General features: G+C 59.1%; 1 protein-coding gene across 1 annotated transcript; it reads left to right on the forward strand.

The window, feature by feature from the left end:
• The first annotated feature begins 2,749 nt into the window (after positions 1-2,749).
• On the forward strand, positions 2,750-15,107 carry MLXIP (MLX interacting protein). Its single transcript, XM_028487143.2, has 16 exons — positions 2,750-2,832; positions 3,495-3,580; positions 5,202-5,291; positions 5,715-5,756; positions 6,115-6,286; positions 6,943-7,032; positions 7,607-7,698; positions 8,656-9,310; positions 9,741-9,862; positions 9,964-10,144; positions 11,725-11,852; positions 12,415-12,516; positions 12,610-12,737; positions 12,919-13,042; positions 14,277-14,406; positions 14,941-15,107. The coding sequence occupies exons 1-16, from the start codon at positions 2,826-2,828 to the stop codon at positions 15,105-15,107; spliced, it is 2,316 nt and encodes a 771-aa protein (XP_028342944.1). The 5' UTR covers positions 2,750-2,825.
• The last annotated feature ends 5,680 nt before the right edge of the window (positions 15,108-20,787 follow it).

A 20,787-nucleotide genomic window follows, 5' to 3' on the forward strand; every position in this document is an offset into this window, starting at 1 on the left:
TGCCAGGTCAGGATTCTGGTCCTTCTAGACACACAGAGAAAGTGGTGTTTGAATCCTGGCCTTTAACATAAGGAAGCTGTCAATTATAGAGAAGTTTTGTTTTCCCTTAAGGAGATAAAAAAATAGGGGGGGGGGGTCTCTGTTTTGTTTTCTTTTCTCCTGGAACAGGCAGGAACACCCTGCCTGGCTACACAGCGTGTTGCTGGAAGGTCTTTCAGAGGAGGGGGAAGAGGGTTGGTTTTGCCCAGAGGCGGGACCAATATACTCTGGTGTATACTCTGCCCTCTAGACTGGCCTAGAAGCATCCCCCCGCCTCCCCCACCCCTCCAGCTCCTGCCATTCTGGGTGTTTTCTACGGCCTTGACCGGACCTGTGTTGCTCTCCTGAGGGCTGTCAAGCCAGGCAGAAGGACCAGCACAGGCCTTTCCGCCTCTCCTTGGTTTAGCTGAAGTTTCCTCATCCTCTGGGCCTCAGCTGAGACGTTACCTTCTCCAGAGCGCCTCTTGTGACTGCTCAGACAGGGTTCGTTATGCGGACTGTGCTCCCACAGCCCTTTGCTCTTGTTCGAGGCACTCAGCACGTAGGCAGGACTCATGTGCTCCATGAGGGCCGGGACCTCATCCGCCTCATCCATCCTTTTCCTCCCCTCCTAGCGTGTACACGACACACAGTAGGTCCTCAATGCTTGTCGAGTGAGTAGATGGACCCAGGCCTGCCTTCCGGGCCCTGAGGAAGTGAGTGGCTCTGCAGCTGTGCGGGGGTCAGGGCTGACCTTTGCCCTGGTCTCTGCTCGCTGGTGTCGAGAGGGGGGCCCGAGGGTATCACCTTTTCTTCCTGTGGGAAGGAGGCACCCCACGACAGTGGCGGCAAACACGAAGGAGAGGACTTTTCAAGTCAGGAGGTGCTAAAAGCCAGGACTTCGGAAAATAACTTAAATCCAGGTCACTGAGGTGGTTATTAATAGCTTAAATTTACATTTTACCTTAGCGTTTACCTGTCCTGTGTGTCTAAGAACGTGTGTGTGTGTGTGTGTGTGTGTGTGTGTGTGTGTGTGTGTACATTTAATCCTTATTAAAACACTCTGGAGGCAATGGTGTTATTGTAATTTTACCCAGGAAACTGGTGTGTCAGAGAAATTAAGTGACCGTGAAAGTTCACAGCCAGTATGCAGTCGTGCCACAGAGGCTCGGAGACACTGGGCTGCTGGCTGTTAAACGTAGGTGACAGCTGGGGTGGAAGTGCCTTTGGACCGGGGAGAGGTGGGAGGAGGAAGGCGTGTGATGGGCTCAAAGCCCCTGACCCTTTGAGCTGAGGTGGCTTCTGTCTGTCTGTCCCTCAGATTCTCAGAGGACTTGCTGTGACTTTTTCTCTGGTGGGGGCGGTCACAGCCTTCTTACAAAGCCTAGGCCGGTGCTGGGTTGAGTTGCGGCGGGGGCATGAGCTTTGCCAGGTGCACTGCCAGGAGCTTCTGCTTTATAAACCAGGTGTTCGGGTTCAGGGAATGTTTATCGCTCAGGCACTGTCTTTGAAGACCCCAGCTGTTGTGACTGCTTGTCACATGGAATTTCTGAGTGGGTTTGGAGAAGGGGCAGGGCTGTGGCCTGCAGTGACGTAGAACCCCCAGAACCCCCTTTGTATGGACCAGTGACGGTGCCTTGCCCATCTCAAGCCATCTGAAGAGGGGAAGCCCTCTGCCAGCTGCTCAGAGGTGGCTCCTGGCACAGCCCTTGAGAAACTAAACTATCTGAGAAGCCTGTGCCACCAGGCAGCATTCCTTGCCTGCCGTTAGCTTTGTTTGCAAGGGCCCTTTAAGTCATTCAATGAAGAATTATTACACGAGCCCCTGCCCTGTGCCAGGTTCTGTGCTGGGTGCTTCAGACGAGGCTGCCGGAAGGGCCCTCCCCTCGAGAAGCTGCAGTCTAGTGGCAGGAGGTGTGGGGACACATTGCTATACGGGGAGTGGATGAGTGCTGTCCTTGAGGTGCGAGCAGCGCTCAGGGATCCTGAAGGGATTGGCAGCAGCCTGGGAGAGGCCAGTGCTGGCTCGGAGGAGGTGATGTTTGGGCATCACTTGGAAGGGTGAGCCGGTGGCCGGGGTGGAGGGGGTTCCGTGAAGAGTGAGGACCTTGAGCGCTGGGGCCCGGAGGCAGGAGAGGGCCCCGCGCGTCCCAAGGCCAGTGGGACGGTGGTGTGCCTGGACTGTAAGTGCCTCAGGGGGACTGGTGGCAAAGGAGGTGGCCAAGACCAGGTTCAAGCGGGCTGGCTTTCGTTCGGTGGTCAGCAGATTTCTTTTTTCCTTCCCCCAACTTTACTGAGATAAAATTGACATATAACATTGTTTAAGTTTAAGGTGTACAACATGATGATTTGATACACGTGTGAGGCAAAAGCAGCAGATTTTTAACTTTTAATCATGGAAAATTTTAAAGATATTCGAAAGTAGACAGAATAGGATAGTGAACCCCGCGTAGCCTCACCTCACTGCGGCAGTTACCGACCCGCGGCCGGTCCTGATTCCTGCATACCCAACACCATTGCCCCCCGCACCCCGTGCATATCACTTTGAAGAAATCCTCAAGTGCCCTGTGTATCCTGTCAAGCCTAGCCTGTGGCTTACACGGGTTAATCCAGAATTTTGAGGCCTGGAATGATTGGGTGGCACTCTGTGATTTCATTCCATTTTCAGAGGAACCACTGAGTTTCCCCTCTTCCTTTTACCTTTCAGTGGGAAGTTGGTGTCTCCGAAGTGGAAGAATTTCAAGGGCCTGAAGCTCCAGTGGAGAGACAAGATCCGGCTCAACAACGCCATCTGGCGGGCATGGTACATGCAGTGTAAGTGCCGCGTGGCTGGGCCGGAGACCCTCCAGGTTCTGCCACCAGGAGGCCTTTGCACCTCGGGGCCCTGGAGCCTGCTCTTGTAACATTGTGTGTCAAACAGAAGTCTCTCTCGGGCCGTGTGCGGCCAAATCCAAGTGAACTGGACCCTTATCGCCATCGGCACTGGGGGCCCAGCCAAGCGTCTGCAGGAGGCGGAAGTGTAGGCCGATTGCTCCCAACCTAGTGTGCTCAGTGTTGTAAAGGCAGAGGAGGAGGGACAGGTGTACAGCCGAGAGGTGACATTTGGAGAGTCGGGGAACAGTTCCCGTTTTCAGCAGGCCTGAGACCATGCAGGCCCAGGCCGCGTCCTGTGTCCAGCTGGCTTGGGTACGTGTGGATCTGGTAACTTCTGCAGGAGATCGGCGTGCTCGGGGTCCCCTAGGCTCAGGCCGGTGTTTCTCTTGATCAGCCAGACTCCCTTTCTCGCCCACACATCGCTGCCAGACTCTTTTGCTTGGACCTGGACCCCTTTATTTCCCTGAAATCTCGTTTTCCAAGGGAAGGAGAAGGAAAGAACCCTCAAGGGTCCCCCCTGAGGGGCGGGGTGTGAACAGAAGAGGCGAGCTCCTGCGGGGGTCTCTGCCGCAGTGACGATGTCTCACCCTCTCCCCGCCCAGATTTGGAGAAGCGCAAGAACCCCGTGTGCCACTTTGTCACCCCGCTGGACGGCTCTGTGGAAGTGGACGAGCACCGGCGGCCAGAGGTACTTGGCATGTGATGGGCCCTCACTCGGGAGGAGGTGACTCACAGGGTGGGACCGAGGGCTCTGGGTCCCTCAGAGGGAGGACGCAGGACAGGGTGCTGGGGCTGCGCTGTCCTGGCAGCTCTTCTGACCCTGAGAAGCAATGGCGATGCGGGGGGCAGGTGGCCTCTGACACCCCACAGAGGCTCCCGCCTTCTCAGACCCGGCTGACCCAGGGACTGAGGGGGGGGGTCCTCCAACTGGGACTTACCCTCTACTTTCTTTTAATGTCAGTATTTCTCTGGAAGTCAACGGGGAGGGAATCTTTTTTTCTTTTTTTTAATTTTTATTTATTTTTGGCTGCGTTGGGTCTTCGTTGCTGCGCGCGGGCTTTCTCTAGTTGCGGCGCGCGGGCTTCTCATTGCAGTGGCTTCTCGTTGCGGAGCACGGGCTCTAGGTGCGCGGGCTTCAGTAGTTGTGGCGCACGGGCTCAGATGCTCCGCGGCATGTGGGATCTTCCCGGACCGGGGCTCGAACCCGTGGCCCCTGAGTTGGCAGGCGGATTCTTAACCGCCGCGCCACCAGGGAAGGCCCACGGGAAGGGATCTTGACTCCTTACAAGGCAGACATCTTTAGCTATTAAAGAATGAACTCGAGATATTTATATACTGAGAGAGAAAGATGTTGAAGAAATAGTAAATGAATAAAAGCAAGTTGCACAACAGTATTTGAGTATCTTTAGGTTAATTTTTTAAAGCGTGTGTCTTTGTGATTGTACATGCATAGGAAATGTCTTGAAGGATACACAGAAATTGTTTCCTTGTGGGATTAGAGTGAGGAGGAGGGAAGTCTCTTCTTTCACTTTTTACTCTTTTGCATCGTTTTCGTTTTCTCCAAGCATGTCTCGCTGTCACCATGAAAAGGGGAAAACTTGGAAAGTAACCTAGTGAAAGACAGTTTGGAGCCACAGGACATGATCTGGTGTTGGTATTAAGGAATATCACTTTTTTCGGTCTGGTAATAATATTGCATTATTCACGGTGAACATTCTTCACTGTCAGAGACACACAGTGAAGTATTTTTGGGTGAAATTATGTGGGATTTATGATAGGATATCTGGGACTTGCTTTAATATTTTCCAGCCATTAAAAAAAAAGGAATCTGAAAGTGAGGTGGGCTCTCGGAGGCCGTCGTTAACGCCTCGTCACCAGAGGTCTTCCGGGCTGCTGTGGAGGGGGCTCCCCGCCCTGCACAGCGCGGAGGCTGAACTGTATCTTAGAGGTCGAGGCTAAGGGCGTTTGAGAGCTAGCCCGGGTCTCTGGAGGTTCCTCCAGCTCCGGGAACTCTGTGCTTCTCCCCTGCCAGGCACTCTGTCTGACCCCTGCTCCGGTCCAGCCTCCAGGATCTGGGCCCCCGAAGCCCCCTGGGTTATCATGGGCCATGAAATGAAAGCTCCCCTTCACTCAGAGGCCGGGCGTGGCCCAGCAGAGGCGGGACGCACTCTGTGGACGAAGCGGCAGGCAGGCAGCCTGCTTCTCAGAGCTGGATTGCCCGGGCCTGACTTCCAGAGCCAGACGCTTGCTTGTTGGCAGGGTGGCGCTTCCAACGCCACCGCTTCATCCTGCCCTGCGTCTCCCCACAGGCCATCACCACGGAAGGGAAGTACTGGAAAAGCCGCATTGAGATCGTGATCCGGGAGTATCACAAGTGGAGAACCTACTTCAAGAAAAGGGTATCTGGCTTGGGCTCCAAAGAGCACGTTCAGGAAGCCCCGCAGGGGAGGGGAGAAGTGAGCCGGGATTCAGAACACTGGCCCCCAAGGCTGTGGCCCGGAGCTGGCCAGCCCTCTCCTTGGCCCAGCATTCTAGCCCAGCCCAAGTGGTGGCCTGCTTTGGTCGTGTGACCTTTGCTCTCAGTTTCTCCAGCTAGGAGCCAGGGCTCCTTATTCCACACACGCTGGCTGGGAATCTCCTCTTGTGTCCAGCGTCGGCCTCTGGATGGCAGGGGTAGGATCCCTCTCCCCCCACCGCCTCCCAGAGAGAGAAGGCCTAGATGTTTCTGGAGGTTCACCCCTTCCAGGAAGGAGAGGCCGAGGCCTCGTCCCCTGCCTGGGCCCTGAGTGACCACCTTGGTCCTCTCTGTCCTTTCTCCGCAGCTCCAGCAGCACAAGGATGAGGACCTCTCCAGCCTGGCCCAGGTGTGTGAGCTTGGGGGCCATGAGGACCCTCATGGGACCTCCCCCTTTGACAAGAAACAGCAGTGACTTGGGTGGCCCAGCACTGCAGCAGAAGGTGGTGGGGACGTGGACTCTCCCTGGGGCTAGAGGAGGGGCCGCCCCCCTTCTCACGTGGAGGATGCGAAGGAAACAAGCCAGTTCTCTGCTGGGGGGCTAGAGGGGGTTTCTCCCTGCAGTTCCCCACCCCCTCGCCTCATCTCTTATACGGGAGCCCTTGCTGCTCTGTGCAACAGTGCAGTGTATTTCCCTGGTGTGACGTGCTGGGAACTCCCGAGTCACTCTTGCCCCTTTGGTTTGTCCTTCCCCCCGTCGGTGGCAGGACGATGACATGCTTTATTGGCACAAGCACGGGGATGGCTGGAAGACCCCAGTCCCCATGGAGGAGGACGCGCTGCTGAACACAGACATGCTCATGTCGGAATTCAGCGACACCCTCTTCTCCACGCTTTCCTCGCACCCGCCCGTGGCCTGGCCCAACCCTCGCGAAATAGGTAACCCGCCCCTAGACTCTAGACCGGAAACGTTGCCTTCTCCACCAGGCCCCCAGGGCAGGCTCTGCCTCGGGGCCATCCCTGAGCTGCTGTCGCTTGTCTAGGGTGAGCAGTGAGGAGGAGGGTTGACCAACCTCCTTGCTGTGTGAGGGCCCCGTCAGGCCCGTGGTGCCACCGCCAGGGAACGGTGGAGGTTTGGTCTGAACCAGTTTCACATTTCTGATACTGTCCCTCAGCAGAGGACAGGGGCCTGGGGCGCGTGACAGGGCCTGTGACTCACTCTCAGGAAAATCATTCGCGCTCCTGGGCTGGCCTCTTACCTGGCAGCGTGCAGCTGTCCAGTTAACCCCTCAGGGAAGAGCCCACAGGCTGAAATTAGAACCCGGGGTCTCTGCATAGCTGCTCACGGCTTCTGGGGTGTGTCTGTTCCCGGTTACTCAGTTTACCTTTCCTACGAGAACTCTCTTTCCTGCCCTCTGAGGGCGGACGATGCCCGTGAACTGACGAGAAATCCCAGCCAGTGACCTACGTTTCTCCTCGGAAGAATCTAGAATGCGAGCAGGGCCAGAAAGATCCATTCCAGGCCCTTAATATGTTCCTGCAGCATGGTCTGAGAAGGCAAAATGATTCCTCTGTCTCCTTTCTGATTCTTACAGCACATCTGGGAAACGCAGACATGATTCAACCGGGGCTGATTCCTTTGCAGCCCAACCTGGACTTTATGGACACTTTTGAGCCTTTCCAGGGTGAGGACTTGGGGCAGAGAAAGAGCATGGCTACCTGCGTCTCCCTTTACCCAGGACAAAGTGGGTGTTGCTTCCCTTTCATAGAGGCAACTGTTAGAATGGACCAGGGAGAGGACTTAGAATTTTTCCAGAACTTTTTTTTTTTTTTTGCTGGTAGCTGCAAGGCCTGGAGAGTGTTTCTGGGATGTTGTTCTGTCTCCTCCTCCACGTCTCAGAGCCTCAGGTTTGGCTTTGACTGTAAGCAGTTCTCCCACTAGGCAGCAGAGTGCGCTGACGACACAGCCACCTCCTCGCAGTTTCCCGCAGTTAGAACTGGTCCTTGAGCACCTGCCGCCGTAAGAGCGGGTGCCACCCAGGCCTGGGAGTGTTTCAGAGGCCACACTGGTTGCCAGCCTGTGCAGCTCCAATCAGAGGGCCTCTTTCTGCAGAGTTACCTCGTGGAGGGGGGTGGGGAGATGCCCTCTAGCCATGGCATTCCTCTGGGTAAGGTGGGGTTCAGTGCCTGATTTGTTTGGATCTTAATGCAGTGAAGTGATGGGCACAGAGCTCACAAGCCCCTGATGTTGTCTTTCAGACCTCTTCTCTTCCAGCCGCTCCATTTTTGGCTCTATGCTGCCTGCACCCGCCTCAGGGCCTGCACCAGATCACAACAGCCCACCTGCTCAGGTAGAGGGAACTTGGGGGAAGGGGCACCGGACTGGTCATCAAACCTTTGCAGCCATAAGCAAAGCGCTAGGGGTGGCTAGATCCAGCGGTGAACTCACATATAATGTCTAAAGAAGTTATTCTCGCCCTCCTTGGAAGCATCCTTAGGTGTCCGTGAGGTGGGAGACTCTATCAGTAAACGTATGCTCCCGCCTAAGGCCCATATAACCTGTGTGCAGCGGGCTCTGTCTTGACCAGTTAAGACTGGGCCAGTGAGACAGCAAAGAAAAACGCAGATCGCTTAGAAGAGGAAGTTCCGTGTATTTCTTTTACTTTTTACTCGGCACTCAACACAAGTTGGTTACCAGCTGCTGGGACGGCTGAGCTGAGTGAGGCGCAGCTCTCTGCCATTAAGAGACTCTCAGGCTGGTGCCCATATCCAGTTAGGCGCCCGTGACCTGACCCTCTCTCCTTCCATCTGGCTCCGTGAAGAGTTTCTCCTGTAGAGACTGAGATCCGAACAATTGATTCCTTGTAGCGTTTCCCTTTAGGAAGAGGCGACCTTTCTAGAAGTTGACACGTGAAACTGTCCTGGGGGAGCCTTGGGAGCAGCTGTGATCCAGGCTGCCCCTGCTCTGTAACAGAAGATGGCAGGGAGTTTGGGGGGACCCCGCTGGACTCCAGAAACAAGATATCCCCGGGCCGAGAGCCAAGTGTGTGCAGACAGTCGCTGTGTCTGAGCCCTGTGTTATCACTGAGTTCCTAATGGAAACAAGACCCCTGCGGATGCCTGGGGAGACCCAGATCCATGCCCCGCAGATTAGCAGTCCCAGGGCTGGTCTCCTCTGTCCCTTCTGCCCGGGCCATTGTCCCAGGCGCCGGGTACTGTGTCGGACGCTGTGGTGTGCAGCGCCGGAGAGCGGCAGCGCGCCGTGGGGCTCTAGCGTTCGCTCCTCACTCCTTCTCTTCCTTCCTTAGGAGAGCGTCCTGCCAGCCCCCGCTCTGCCCTCCCCGAGCCTCCCTGACGGCTTCATCGCGCCCCCTGCAGCCGCGGCCCTGGACCCCACGAGTGGGCAGGGCTGTGCACACACCTCCCAGCCGGGGGACCCCTTTCTCCAGCCCGCAGACTTAGGTCCCTCGGCACCACCACTGAGCGTCCCCCAGCCCTTCCTGCCCGTGTTCACCATGCCCTTGCTGTCGCCCAGCCCAGCCCCGGCACCCGCTTCCCCCGTCTTGCCATTAGGCCCTCCTCCCGCCGCTGCCCCGAACCCCCCGACTCCCCCTGCCTTCCTGCAGCCGCAGAAGTTTGCCGAAGTCAGCAAGTCGCCCCCTGTCATCACCCACACGGCCTCTGCCACCCTCACCCACGACGCCTCTGCCACCACCTTCAGCCAGAGCCAGGGCCTCATCATCACGACCCACTATCCCACCCCCTCCGTGTCCCCCTGTGGCCTGGCGCTGTCTCCGGTCACCCGGCCACCAGCCGTCGGGCCTCCTCAACCCCGTTTAACTTTCGTGCACCCCAAGCCCGTATCCTTGCCTGGGGGGAGGCACAAGCAGCCCCCCAAAATAGTGCCTGCTCCCAAACCAGAGCCCATGTCCTTGGTATTGAGGAATGCTTGCCTCGCCCCAGGTGAGTCCGGTGGAGGGAAGCAAGTGGGGTTCTCCCGCCCCTCATCCCCCGCCGGGATGGTTCCCGCCCCCAGGCTTGCAAACTCGCGACGCGCACATTGTGATAGGAAACAGAAGGGTTATGAAAGGCTGCGTGCGTAGATCTAGTCCGTTTTCTCTATTCTGTGTTGTTCTTTTAGTTAGTCTCAACCCAGTTTGAAAGAAACATGGTCCTGGTCATCTCTTTCCCGGGCCTATAATCTGTCCCCTCCAAGGAGAAGCTGCAAAAACGTAGCTTTGTCTCCATGCCCTGCAGCAAGGAGGTGTGACGTCTCAGTGGCAGCAGAGGGGTGGTGTGCTGCTGCTAGGCCCCACCCCCCGCCCCGTGCAGCCTGGCCAGCCCTGGGGCCCCCAGCTGGGCCGCCACCCTCACCTCCCCCTTGTTCTGGCAGCTGCCTTTTCAGGACAGCCCCAAGCAGTGATCATGACATCAGGCCCTCTGAAGAGAGAAGGGATGTTGGCTTCCACCGTGTCCCAGTCCAACATGGTCATCACGCCCGCTGCCATCGCCAGGGTGAGTGGCCCAGACAGGCCCTCAGCATCCTGTAACCTTGGGTGGCCCTCACCCAGCATGACTGTGGTCGGGAGTGACCTCTCTCCCCTGTGTCCCCTCAGGCTCCCGGGGTCACAGAGTTCCACAGCGGCATCCTGGTGACAGACCTTGGCCACGGCACGGGCAGCCAGCCCGCTCCCATCTCCCGGCTCTTCTCTCCCAGCACAGTGCCGGACTCCCTGGTAAAGGGCGAGCAGGTCCCGCCACATGGGGGCATCGCCCAGGTCCCTGCCACGGGTGCCAGTGAGTCTGCTGTCTGGTTGGAACGGTTGGGGCCACGTGAGTGGAGTGACGGGCCCGCTCTGGACTGGGGAGGCTGCCGAGGGTGCCCGGGATTGAGCCTCGGTTTCCAGGCCGGGTGGTGAGAAGCTGCCAGTGGCCCAGGCTAGGGAAACGCTCGGCAAAGGGCGGGATAAACCAGGGAAAGCAGCCGGCGCGTCGCAGTGCAGGCACTTTGTATGCTCGCAGAGACATCGCTCGGCCTCCTTCAGAAAGGCCTGGCTCTGATGGGGACTCCCCTGGGGGTCCAGTGGTTGGGACTCCGTGCTGCCAACGCAGGGGGTGCGGGTTCATTCCCTGGTCAGGGAACTAAGATCCCACGTGCCATGTGAAGTGACCAAAAAAGATTTTAAAAATTAAAACATAAATTAAAAAGAAAAAAGAAAGTCCTGCCTCTGAGCTGCCAGTTCCGATCCACAAAAGGGATTGAGGGGTCCGCGTCAGCAGTTTCCAGAAAGCACGAGCCTGGTGTTGCTGTAGCCACAGGAGCCCCCGGCCTTGTCCGGCATTGGCCGGTCTTCCCCTCCCCCGCGGTGTGCCGGCCCCGCGCCTCGGGAGCCCCCTTCCTTCCTGCCCAGCCTGGTCTTCCGTCGGTGAGGTGGCCGGGGTAGGACTGATATTGCCCAGCGACGTCTGAAGAGCTGAGGTCAGGGTAGATGATCTTCCCGAGGCTGTGCTGCTGCGGGCTGGGGAGAAGCCAGGGACCAGGTTGGAGGGAGACCAGGGTGTCTTCCTGTCTCGGGTAAAACCGTGGCAGCTGCTCCCGGCACCCTGTGCAGAGGCCTCTTCCCGAGGTGGAGGGCACGACACGAGGGGTCAGGCTCTCTACTTATAGGGGTCAGACAGGGACTTGTCCCAGGACAGGTTTTGAAGAATAGGGACCCTCCTCTGGGAAGATACAGACGCAGACTAGCTCTGAGTCAGGCCCCGGCATACTGTATGGGGTTCGGGCTCAGGGAAACGGCGCCTTGTCCGCCGAGGTGGGTCCCCGGAGGTTAGAGCCTTGAGAGCAGGGTGGGTAGAGGAGCCGAGCGGAGGGGACCGAGCCTGAGGCATCCGTGCTGTGAAGCGGACGGACTGACCGGGAGGGGCAGGGCGGGGCTTCCTGCGGGTGGCTCCGGAGCCTGGGCCACAGGTTTCTTCCACCATGTTCTTTGTGGGTAAAATAGCGCTTTTGTCGTTTTAATTAAGAAATGTCGGGGGGTGGGTACGATTGAAAAAGGTGTGAGAAACATATATATAGAAATTAAAGAACAACAAAAAGAGAACAGGTAGCCGTGTGCTCCGCCCCCAGGGTGAGAGCTACAGCCTTGCAGACGCCGAGGGGCCCCTGGTGGCGCAGGAGGCAGGCCTCCTCGCGGCGCCCAGGCCTGTGACTGCAGCGTGCGGCCGGCCTCCGTCAGGCCTAACAGAACCCAGCCCGCCCCGCCTGTTGGCGACGGTTCCTCCCGATTTTGCTCTGGCGCTGCCATGGAGGTTCAGGGTGGGCGTCGCTGCGCAGCTGGCGCGGCCTGGTCCCTAAGCGGAGTCTCTGCTCTTCTCAGGTCGAGACTGCCCGAACTCGGGGCAGGCCTCTCCGTGTGCTTCAGAACAGAGCCCCAGTCCTCAGTCTCCCCAGAACAACTGCTCAGGGAAATCTTCTGCAGACCCCAAAAATGTGGCTGCTTTAAAGGTACCTGTTGGGTCTTGATTCCCTTGGAAGGATGGGGAGGCAAGGGGAAGCGTATCAAGGGGCTCTGGGGGGGATGGCTGCGTCCCTTACTAGAGGCGCACTGCAAAGAACCGTGGGCCTGAGGGGTGGCCCACCCCAGGCTGGGGCGGCATCGGAGAGAGGGAGGTTTGCTGCTTTAACCTTGAGCCTGGTGGCTCCTCCCATCCCCCACCCACCCCCGGGCCTGTGGTGACAGCGGCCCTCAGCCCAGGAGCCAGCACTGAGCCCTGTGGAGCAGGGGGAGGAGGCGGCAGCGGTCAGAGCTGGGTCCGAGGTGTGAGGGAGGCCGGGAGGCGCCGAAGCAGCAGCCCCGCGCCCTTGCTGTGCTCTCTCCTGCGGGGCTGGTTTTCTAGTCCCGTCCTGTGCCCCTCCTGGCTCCCGCTGGAGCCTTTTAGCTTCCTGTCGCCCCTCCTTCCCCGTAGCTCTTGAGAGGCCACAGGGTCCCAATCTGCCCCTGATCTGGGCAGCAGGTGGGGGTGGGGGGGGGTCCCTGTGTCACAGCGACGGGTCGATTTCCCAGCAGAACAGGCAGATGAAGCACATTTCAGCCGAGCAGAAAAGGCGCTTCAACATCAAGATGGGCTTTGACACCCTCAGCAGCTTGATCGCCAATAACACCAAGCTGGTGAGCGGCCGCAGGGCGGGGAGGGCCGGCGGGACGGGCGGACGTGGCGGGCTCGCGCGCCTGCTGCCGCCCTGACCCGGCCGCCCCTTGCAGACCAGCCACGCCATCACGCTGCAGAAGGCCGTGGAGTACATCACCAAGTTGCAGCAGGAGCGCAGCCAGATGCAGGGGGAGGCCCGGCGGCTGCGAGAGGAAATCGAGGAGCTCAACACCACCATCATGTGAGGCCGGGCCTGGGGGCTCAGGTGGCACCCCGTCCTCGCCGGCGCGGCACAGAGGGGGCACTCGTCTGCTCAGCGCTGCAGCCTCTGCCCTCCTCCTCCTCCCCAGGCCCCCCCCCCGGGCCTGCCCACTCGGCCCCCGGCCACGCCGAGCCTCGTTCGACTCTTCCTGTCGTTGCAGCTCCTGCCAGCAGCTGCTGCCTGCCACGGGCGTCCCCGTCACCCGGCGCCAGTTTGATCACATGCGAGACATGTTTGACGAATACGTGAAAAGCCGGACTCTGCAGAATTGGAAGTTCTGGATTGTATCTTTGGCTTGTCTCTGCTCACCCCCATCCCGCCAGCCAGTGCACTAAAACCGCAGACACTGACCCTTCAGTTGCTTTAGAAAGATGCTCTCTAAATGGTTGTCATTGAGTTCGTCGAGACAGGTCATGCTAGTTTCTGTCTCGAGCGGGAGGGGCCCGGCCGGGCCCGCCGTGTGGAGCAGCCTGTCCTTGGTGACCGTCCAGGCTTGGGGCTCCCCGGGGACCTGGAACAGGCCCGCTTTGCGCTCTGAGTCCTTGAGAAGTAAAGACAAGGCTGGAGCCACTGGCAGAAGCAATAAGGTGGGAAGGAGGTGGGGTCTGGTCTAACACGTCCTGGCACCAGCCCTGTCCCGGCGGCAGCGGGGAGCATGGTGCCACCCGAAGCCGGGGCTCACCAAGCGGCTAAGTGGCAGATCCTGGATTTGAAGCCAGTCCCCTCCGGGCTGTTTCCTGGGTTTGGGCCTTGACTGCTGTCATGAGGCACGGGTACCGGGGGGCTGGGCTGTCTCTGGGGCCAAGGCCTCCCTGCGCTTGGCCTCCCAGCTGTCAGCAGGGCCCTTAGCGGGGACGGCTCTGCCCTTGTCACTCCCCAGCCAGCCACCGCCGTGCCTCTGGGAGGTCAGGGCGCACAGGGGTGGGGTCGGTCGCCGTGCCTGGGCCTGGGGTCTGACGGGCTGCGGAGGGGGTCACGGAGGAGGGACGCTCCAGCCTCAGCTCTGACAGGGCGGGGGGGTGTCCGTGTGCCCTAGTGGGCGGGTCCTAAAGGAAGAGACGACAGACACCAGCTCCAGTCCCCCAGCTTTGCTCTGGTCCTGGTCCTTGAGTGGAGCTGGCATGAGTCAGAACCTCTGTGGTCAGTGGCACGTTCCTCGGCATCAGGCTGAGTGTGGTGACCGTGGTCGCCGCCTGGGCTCAGGGACAGTTAGGGACCTCCCTCCCTCCCTCCCTCCCTTTCTCTCTCCCTCCCTCTCTCTCTCTCTCCCTCCCTCCCTCCCTCCCTCTCTCCCTCCCTCCCTCCCTTTCTCTCTCTCTCCCTCTCTCTCTGTCTCTCCCTCCCTCCCTCCCTTTCTCTCTCTCTCCCTCTCTCTCTCTCCGCCGCCAACCCCGGCCCCATCACAACTACGCACAGTTACTTGCCGGTCCTGAGGGGGGCTGGTCACGGGCAAGCCTGTGGCTGGACTTCGTTCTCTCCACGCTCGCTTCCCTTTTCTTTAACCTACGTGCCGTGCAGTTCAGCGTCATCATCAAGCCGCTCTTTGAGTCCTTCAGGGGTGTGGTGTCCAGCAGCAGCCTGGAGGAGCTGCACCGGACGGCGCTGTGCTGGCTGGACGAGCACTGCTCCCTGCCCGTTCTCAGGCCGAGTGAGTGGGGCCGTGCGGGCTTGGACGCAGGCGGGGCTGCCGAAAACCCAGGCTCTGCTGCAGGTGGCCCGCAGACAGCTGGGCCGGGGGGCGAGGCCGAGCCGGAGGCGGCCCTGCAGGGCGGGGGGCGAGGGCTCCCGGAGCCTCTCCTCAGCTCCCTGCCGCCTCCGTGTGCCCCTTTGATCAGATCTAGCTCCCATTTAGCGAGCACCTACTATTTACCAGGCCACGTATCGTGGGTTTTCAGATACATTTTCGTGTTTAACTCTCGTAATAACGAAAAGAGCTGTGGCCGTGTATAAAGGCTGTAGAGGTGTGATGCTAAAACAGGGGGACAAGCAGGAAGAGGTCAGCGTTCCCCGCCCCCCTGCAGCCTAGGACTGGGGGAGTCGTCTTAAAGGCAGAGGTGCGAGTGTCCAGACCTCAGGCGAGAGGCTCTCCTGGAGCCCGTGCCTCTCCTGCTTTGGGGGCGCGAGAATCCCCACGCGGGGTATACACACGTAACCGCGCGTTCTGTCCTCTGGGGGCTTGGAGCTGGCGCCCGGGCCGTGTCTGCAGGCTGCCCCCTCTGTCTTGCAGCCGTGCTGAACACCCTCCGGCACCTGAGTACCACCACGTCCATCCTGACGGACCCGTCCCAGCTGCCCGAGCAGGCGGCGGAGGCCGTCACCAGAATGGGCCAGAGATCTGGGGAGTCTTAGCAGTGCTTAGCGGGCACATGGCCGCGTGAGAAGCCGTGGAGACCCTTCCCGCCTGTGGAGAGGAGGCCGTGCCCCTCACCTCTCCTGATGCGGAGCTTCCGGGCCTCCCTCCGACTGCGGCCCAGGCCGCTCAGAGCGCCGCGCTCAGGTCTGAAGCAGGTTCGGGTCCTGCCCACAGCAGTAGCCCAGCTTAGGGAACCCCTTGCTGTGAACTCTGACTCAGCGACCTCTGTCACCGACCTCCCCTCCCCTCGGGGTGGCCCGGATGAAGGGGAGCAAAGGGGAGCTCTGCCCGTCCCTGCCCTGCCCTGTCCTGTCCTGCTGGTGGGGTGTCGGGGCCGCGGCGGCAGTGCGGGGGGCAGGAGGGGCATCACCTGCTCCCCCAGGTTAGGAAACGTGAGGGTCCTTCCCGGCTCCTGTCTGGAGACTTACACACGCTGCCTCCTGTCACCTCTCAGGCGCCCGCGGGGCGGTTGGGAGGCATCCTCCTTCCTGCCCCGACTCTGACCTTGTAGATAGATCGGACGTCTGCTCAGGCTGCGCAGGGCCGGCTGCCGGGGAAACCCCGCGACACACGCGTGCAAAGTGGTGGGTGCGCGTGCCCGCAGACAGGAACGGAAGCACGAGCGCCGCGGAGCTGCTGCTGGCTTGGAGGGCCGCTCGGGCGGGGCTTCGATCTGTCCTGATCTCCTTCCGCTTGGCGTTGCAGCCTCCGTGGTGACGGCGACCTGAGAATCGCGTGGCGGGGCTCAGCTGGGGCCCTGCTTCCTCGTGCTCCACCCGGTTCCGAGCCGCGGCCGGGCGGGCGGCCGCGCTTGATGGATGCTGCCGGCCCTTCGGGTGCCGTGTGTGAAACACCAGGCTCCACAGTGCTGCCGTCGGCCTGGTCACCTTGTCTGGGTTGTCCGGCTGCGAGCCCCAAATCATAACAGTTCCTGGACCAAAGACGCCACCACACCCAGCGTCTGTCTCGTGTTTGGAGGCAGAAATTGCATGTTGACACCCAGCTCCGAAGTGGCTGCCCCGGAGCTGTCCCTGGGCGGCTCCAGACCAGACTGTAGAGAGTTGTATTCGGATTTGGTCCAGGTGGAGGGGGCAGCAGGCTGTTTCCGGATGTGGGAATTGCACCTGGAAGGGTTCAGAGGAGGACACGGCAGGAGGGGCGGTCCCGGGCCCGTCCTCCTCTCGGTGTGTCTGCAAGAGCAGCTCCAGGTGGAAGGACGCTCTCTAACACTCAGGAAGCCCAGCCAGGGGTACCTCCTCACTGAAAGAATGTGCTTTTCACGTCCTGCTGTGAAGTTCAGAGGCCAGCAGGCTTCCCGTTCAACCTCTGTCCTCCCGGCCCGAGACGGAGACTGGGCGAGCGCTGGGCAGACCAGGAGCCCAGGGGCCCCAGGAGGGGCTGCTACCGGCCACGCTCGGAAGCTTGGATCATTTCGCAGGCTCCTGCTGGATCCCGGAGGCCTGTGGGCGGTGCTCGGGGGGGCAGGCAGCCCCACCTCAGCCTCGGCTGATGGAGGACGGAGGCGGGGTCCTCTCTTGGCCGCTGGCCGTGCCACTGCCCCTGCCGTGGGTCACGACCGGTCACCTGCTCCCTCGTCCGTGCTCCAGCCCCATCAAGGGTGCCTCGGCGGCACCCCTCCACCTCCCCAGAACCCGTGTTTACAGGCCTTCGATCGCTCTCCTGAGGCGCGAGCACGCAGTGAGGCTGGGCCAGCCCTTCGTTTGCACCGGGAGGAGGGAAAGGAACTCGGCCTTCCCCCGGGGTGGACACGAGGTCTCCCTCAAAAGTGGACGAGCACCGTGGTAAGAACTCCGTGAGGCTCAAAAGGGAAAAAGGAAAGCCAGAGGCGTTCCAGCCGTGAGGGCTCGTGGAGGGTCCTGCCCTCGGCCTCGCCCCAGTTCCTGTGCCTTCGTAAACCGCGTGGTGGCCGCGGAGCTCGGCCCGGCCATGACCTCTCCGAGATCACTAGCTTTCTCCCCACCCCTTGCTGGGAATCTTTCTTTTTTTTTTTTTTTTTTTTTTTTTCAGCTCCACGGGATATAAAATTGGCCTCTTCCTTCTCTGGCCTACCTCTCCCTCCCTTTGGCTGATTTAATGTTCATGATTCTGTTTTTTTAAATATTTAAGGCTGTTAGGTTGTATGAGGCATTGAAAGGTGTGTGTGTGTGTGTGTGTGTGTGTGTGTGTGTGTGTCCGTCCCAGCAGGCGTTTAACTAGATGCATGTTTTGTTTTGAGCTCTTGACTTAAATCCATCTCTCTTGGTGCTCACCGTTACGGCTGTAGGGCCGCAAAGCTGTATCTCTTACTACAGACACGTTTGCTTCTTGCCCCGGCAGTTTTCTTGTTTGGGATTCTGGCCTGATGAGTCTGGCCGGACGGGGGCCTAGCGTGGACCTCTGTCCTGGGGTCCCAGGCCGGGATGCAGGGACCCCGGGGCCACGCTGCCAACTGCCTCCAGTGGATGCTGTGGTTTGTTTACACTCGCTTTCACCCCTACTGCTGTCCCTACTCCCAGAAAAGAGACTTTAAAATGCTGACACTTTGGAGGATAAGAAAGTCAATCTGAAAAGAAAAAAAAAAAAAAGAAGCCCGTCTGGCACGTAATCTCTGGAAGTGTTTCTGTGAAATCTTTCTGGGCCACCAACTCCCTTCCCACCGCTGGCTGCTGTTTGACACCGTGTGGGAGATGCAGGGGGAGTGGGGCTTTCCGCAGTTGGCTGGCCCGTCCCTCCCTCGGTCTCAGGTGGGTGACATCCAACTGTCACCCCTCTCCCACCAGGCCCCCAACCTGGCTGGGGTTTTCAGGGCACAAGGGAAGAAGCAGTCCCGGCGTCAGGAGTCAGTGTTGATGTGAGCACAGGTCTCGTTGGGGAGGGACTGGCAGGGCGCTGTGGGTGACCCCGTGCACCCAGCTCCCTCCGCTCCGTCCTTGTGACCTGATCTCACCTCCTTTTCTAGATAGCGCTCAGCCCTCCAGGTTGTTATCGCTCTGGCTGATAGAAAGAGAAACTTAGATTCTTAGGGGACATGGCATCCCAGGGTGGGGGCCAATCCCCTTGTCCCTCCCCAGGTGAAGGGGTGCGGTGGCCTCCTCTCAGCCCGGGCCTCCCCTCCCTGTGCAGCCGGCTCTCCACCTGGATGAGAGTCCAAGCGCAGGCTCGTCGTTGTTTTCAAGATTACACGTTCTCACTGTCCAGCTGCACGGGGGCTCATCAGGGTGGAGCCGGGGCTGTCCAGGGGGCCCGTCTGCCCGCGGCCTGCACACTTGCTCAGTGTGGACCCAGCCCGGCACCGGCTAACCTGCCTCGCTTCGGTTCTTTTATCTCATCTGGGCTCCAGGTGGGCAGGCTTGGAACACCGCTTGTCCGAGCAGTTTGGCTTCCTTGGTGGTGGGCTTGCTGAGGAAGGGAGCTGGGGAGCCCCAGTGTGGGCTCAAGGGCAGCCGTGGGCCGGGGTCTTTGGCTCCACGCCCCTGGTGCCTCGTATATGAAAGAGGATTGTCACCACGTCTGAACACAGATGACAGGAGAGGACAGCGAGGGTGGAGGGTGGAGGAGCTTGGACCTTCAACACGTACATTTCAGTGGTCGCGTAGCCTTGACCCGCTCAGCAGGCAGGTTTGGGGATCGGAGGGGCTCCAGGAGCAGAGAGAAGCCTCAGGACCCCCCCGGGTGCCTCCACACAGATCACCTGCCCTATTTTCTTTTCCTTCTGACGACTTGGCTTTCCCAGCTCACCACACAGGGCTGTTTCCTGTCGAGGCTTGTGAAAATAAGCCTTTGAGAAAGAAAAGGGAACTTTTCCTGTTGAATGTTGGCTTTGACTATGCGTGTGTGTGTGTGTGTGTGTGTTTGTGCGCGCGTGCGCGTGCGCTTGCACAAGCCTGTGTGTGTGTTTGTGGGTGTTTACTTAATGGAATTTTATTTTTGTGAAATTCTTTTATAATTATGTAGCAAAATTCACCTCCATCTCCCAGTCAAACTTTTGGTTCCAGAGTCAACCCTGGGGGTCACTAATTTGAAGAATTCTCTCCTGGGTTTCTGAACGGAGATGTGCCGTTGTCAGGAGTTGAGGTTGTGGAGACGGTTGGGAGAAACTGAAGTCTGATGCAATTTCCGTAGAGTTTACATCCTGCAGTTAAAAGGTAGGAAGGGCTCAACCAGGGAGACACGAAGCCCAGGCTATGTTTCTTGTGAGGGAGCTGGACCGCGGCCTCACCCCGAGGTGCCCTGCTGCTGCTTTATCTGAATCTGTTCACACGGCTTGTTTTGCTTGTTTTGTAACGCCACAGCTGAAACAGCACGTTCTTTTCCTTTTTTGGGTTTCAGTTCATTGTATAAATGGTTCATTTTTTCTGTTGTGAGCTCTGGTGACTGTGTCAGGCCTCCCGTAGGAGACAGTCACCCCTTGTGGGCAGAAAAACAAAACCCAAGAAGAGTTTTGTTAATCGGAGGCTCCCTCAGGCCTGCAGCATCTAGAGCACGGCCCTTTATGCTCCGCTGTTGAGAAGCAAGTTTCCACCAGCTGTATTCAACACTACAATGCAGTTCAAAAACTATATTTGCATCCAAGACAATAAAAAGCCGTATTTTTTTGAAAAGCCTGTGCTGTGTGGTCTTTGCTACCCTGTCGAGCAGTGGAAGAGGTGATAGAATGAGATCAGAGCAGAGAGACGCTCCAGCCTGGCTCGCTCGCGCTAGCCTTGGGGAAGTGGGTGCAGCCTGGAGCCGAGGGGCTGGGAGTGAGGAGACAGGCCTGAGGCGGTGGGGCTCCGGAGGCGGCCCCGGAAGACCGCGGTCCTAAGGAGAGGCCTCCGCCGAAAGGCCCGACAGGACAGATTCTGCCCGTGAACTCACCAGGGCCAGGTGCTCCAGGCCTTTCCCAGGTGGACAGAGTCCAGGGGTACTTGTACAGAACTACCCGTTTCCTCGTGCGGAACTTGGGCAAACAGCAGCCGCCCTGCACTCTTTACAGGGTGGTCACGAGGGTCACGTGAAGTCGCGAACGTCCGGTGCCCGGGAAGCACAGGTTATCACCGGCGTGGCCAGCGCTGGCCCCAGCACAGGGCGGGGGGCTGCGTCGCAGTGATGCCCCGGGGGGCGGTGGGCCCCCTGCTGACTGTTGACCCGACGCTGTAGACAGAAAATGCTGGGAAGTTGACCAGCAGAGATGTCCCTTTGTTGTGCTGAGATGTTGATTTCTGTTTAATCTAAAAGCCTTTCTTTTAGCCCTACCATCTTCCTGTGCCCCCAGCTCCTTAGGGTGACTGCGCAGGGTGACTGCGAGACGAGCCGTGCATGTCCCCTTTCAGGCTGCCGGCCCCTCTGCAGAGCGGCTGGCTTCTTTCACTGAACAACTGCCCGGATCCATATCTCCTGAGTAAGATGCAGTGGGTTCATATGCAGGCCCTTGTCTGATCAACACCCCCATGCCTCCCCCGAGGAAAAAAGTCTTCATGACACAAAGCCAGATTTGGGGCCGTGAGAACCAGGGCCTCCTGAGAGAGGTGAGTGGTTCATGGACTCCTTGAGGCTAGAAGGAACTCGGTTCCCATTGACCTAATCAGTGGGTGTCCAGTTCGTTCTTCTAACTTTTGGAGCCCAGCCCCATGTTAGGTGTGGGATCTTAAAGATGGTTGGGGTGTAATTCGGAGAAGAAGGGAGGGTTTGGAAGTG

This window comes from Physeter macrocephalus, unplaced genomic scaffold, assembly GCF_002837175.3.
Source record: "Physeter macrocephalus isolate SW-GA unplaced genomic scaffold, ASM283717v5 random_1802, whole genome shotgun sequence".
NCBI classification, from domain to species: Eukaryota; Metazoa; Chordata; class Mammalia; order Artiodactyla; family Physeteridae; genus Physeter; species Physeter macrocephalus.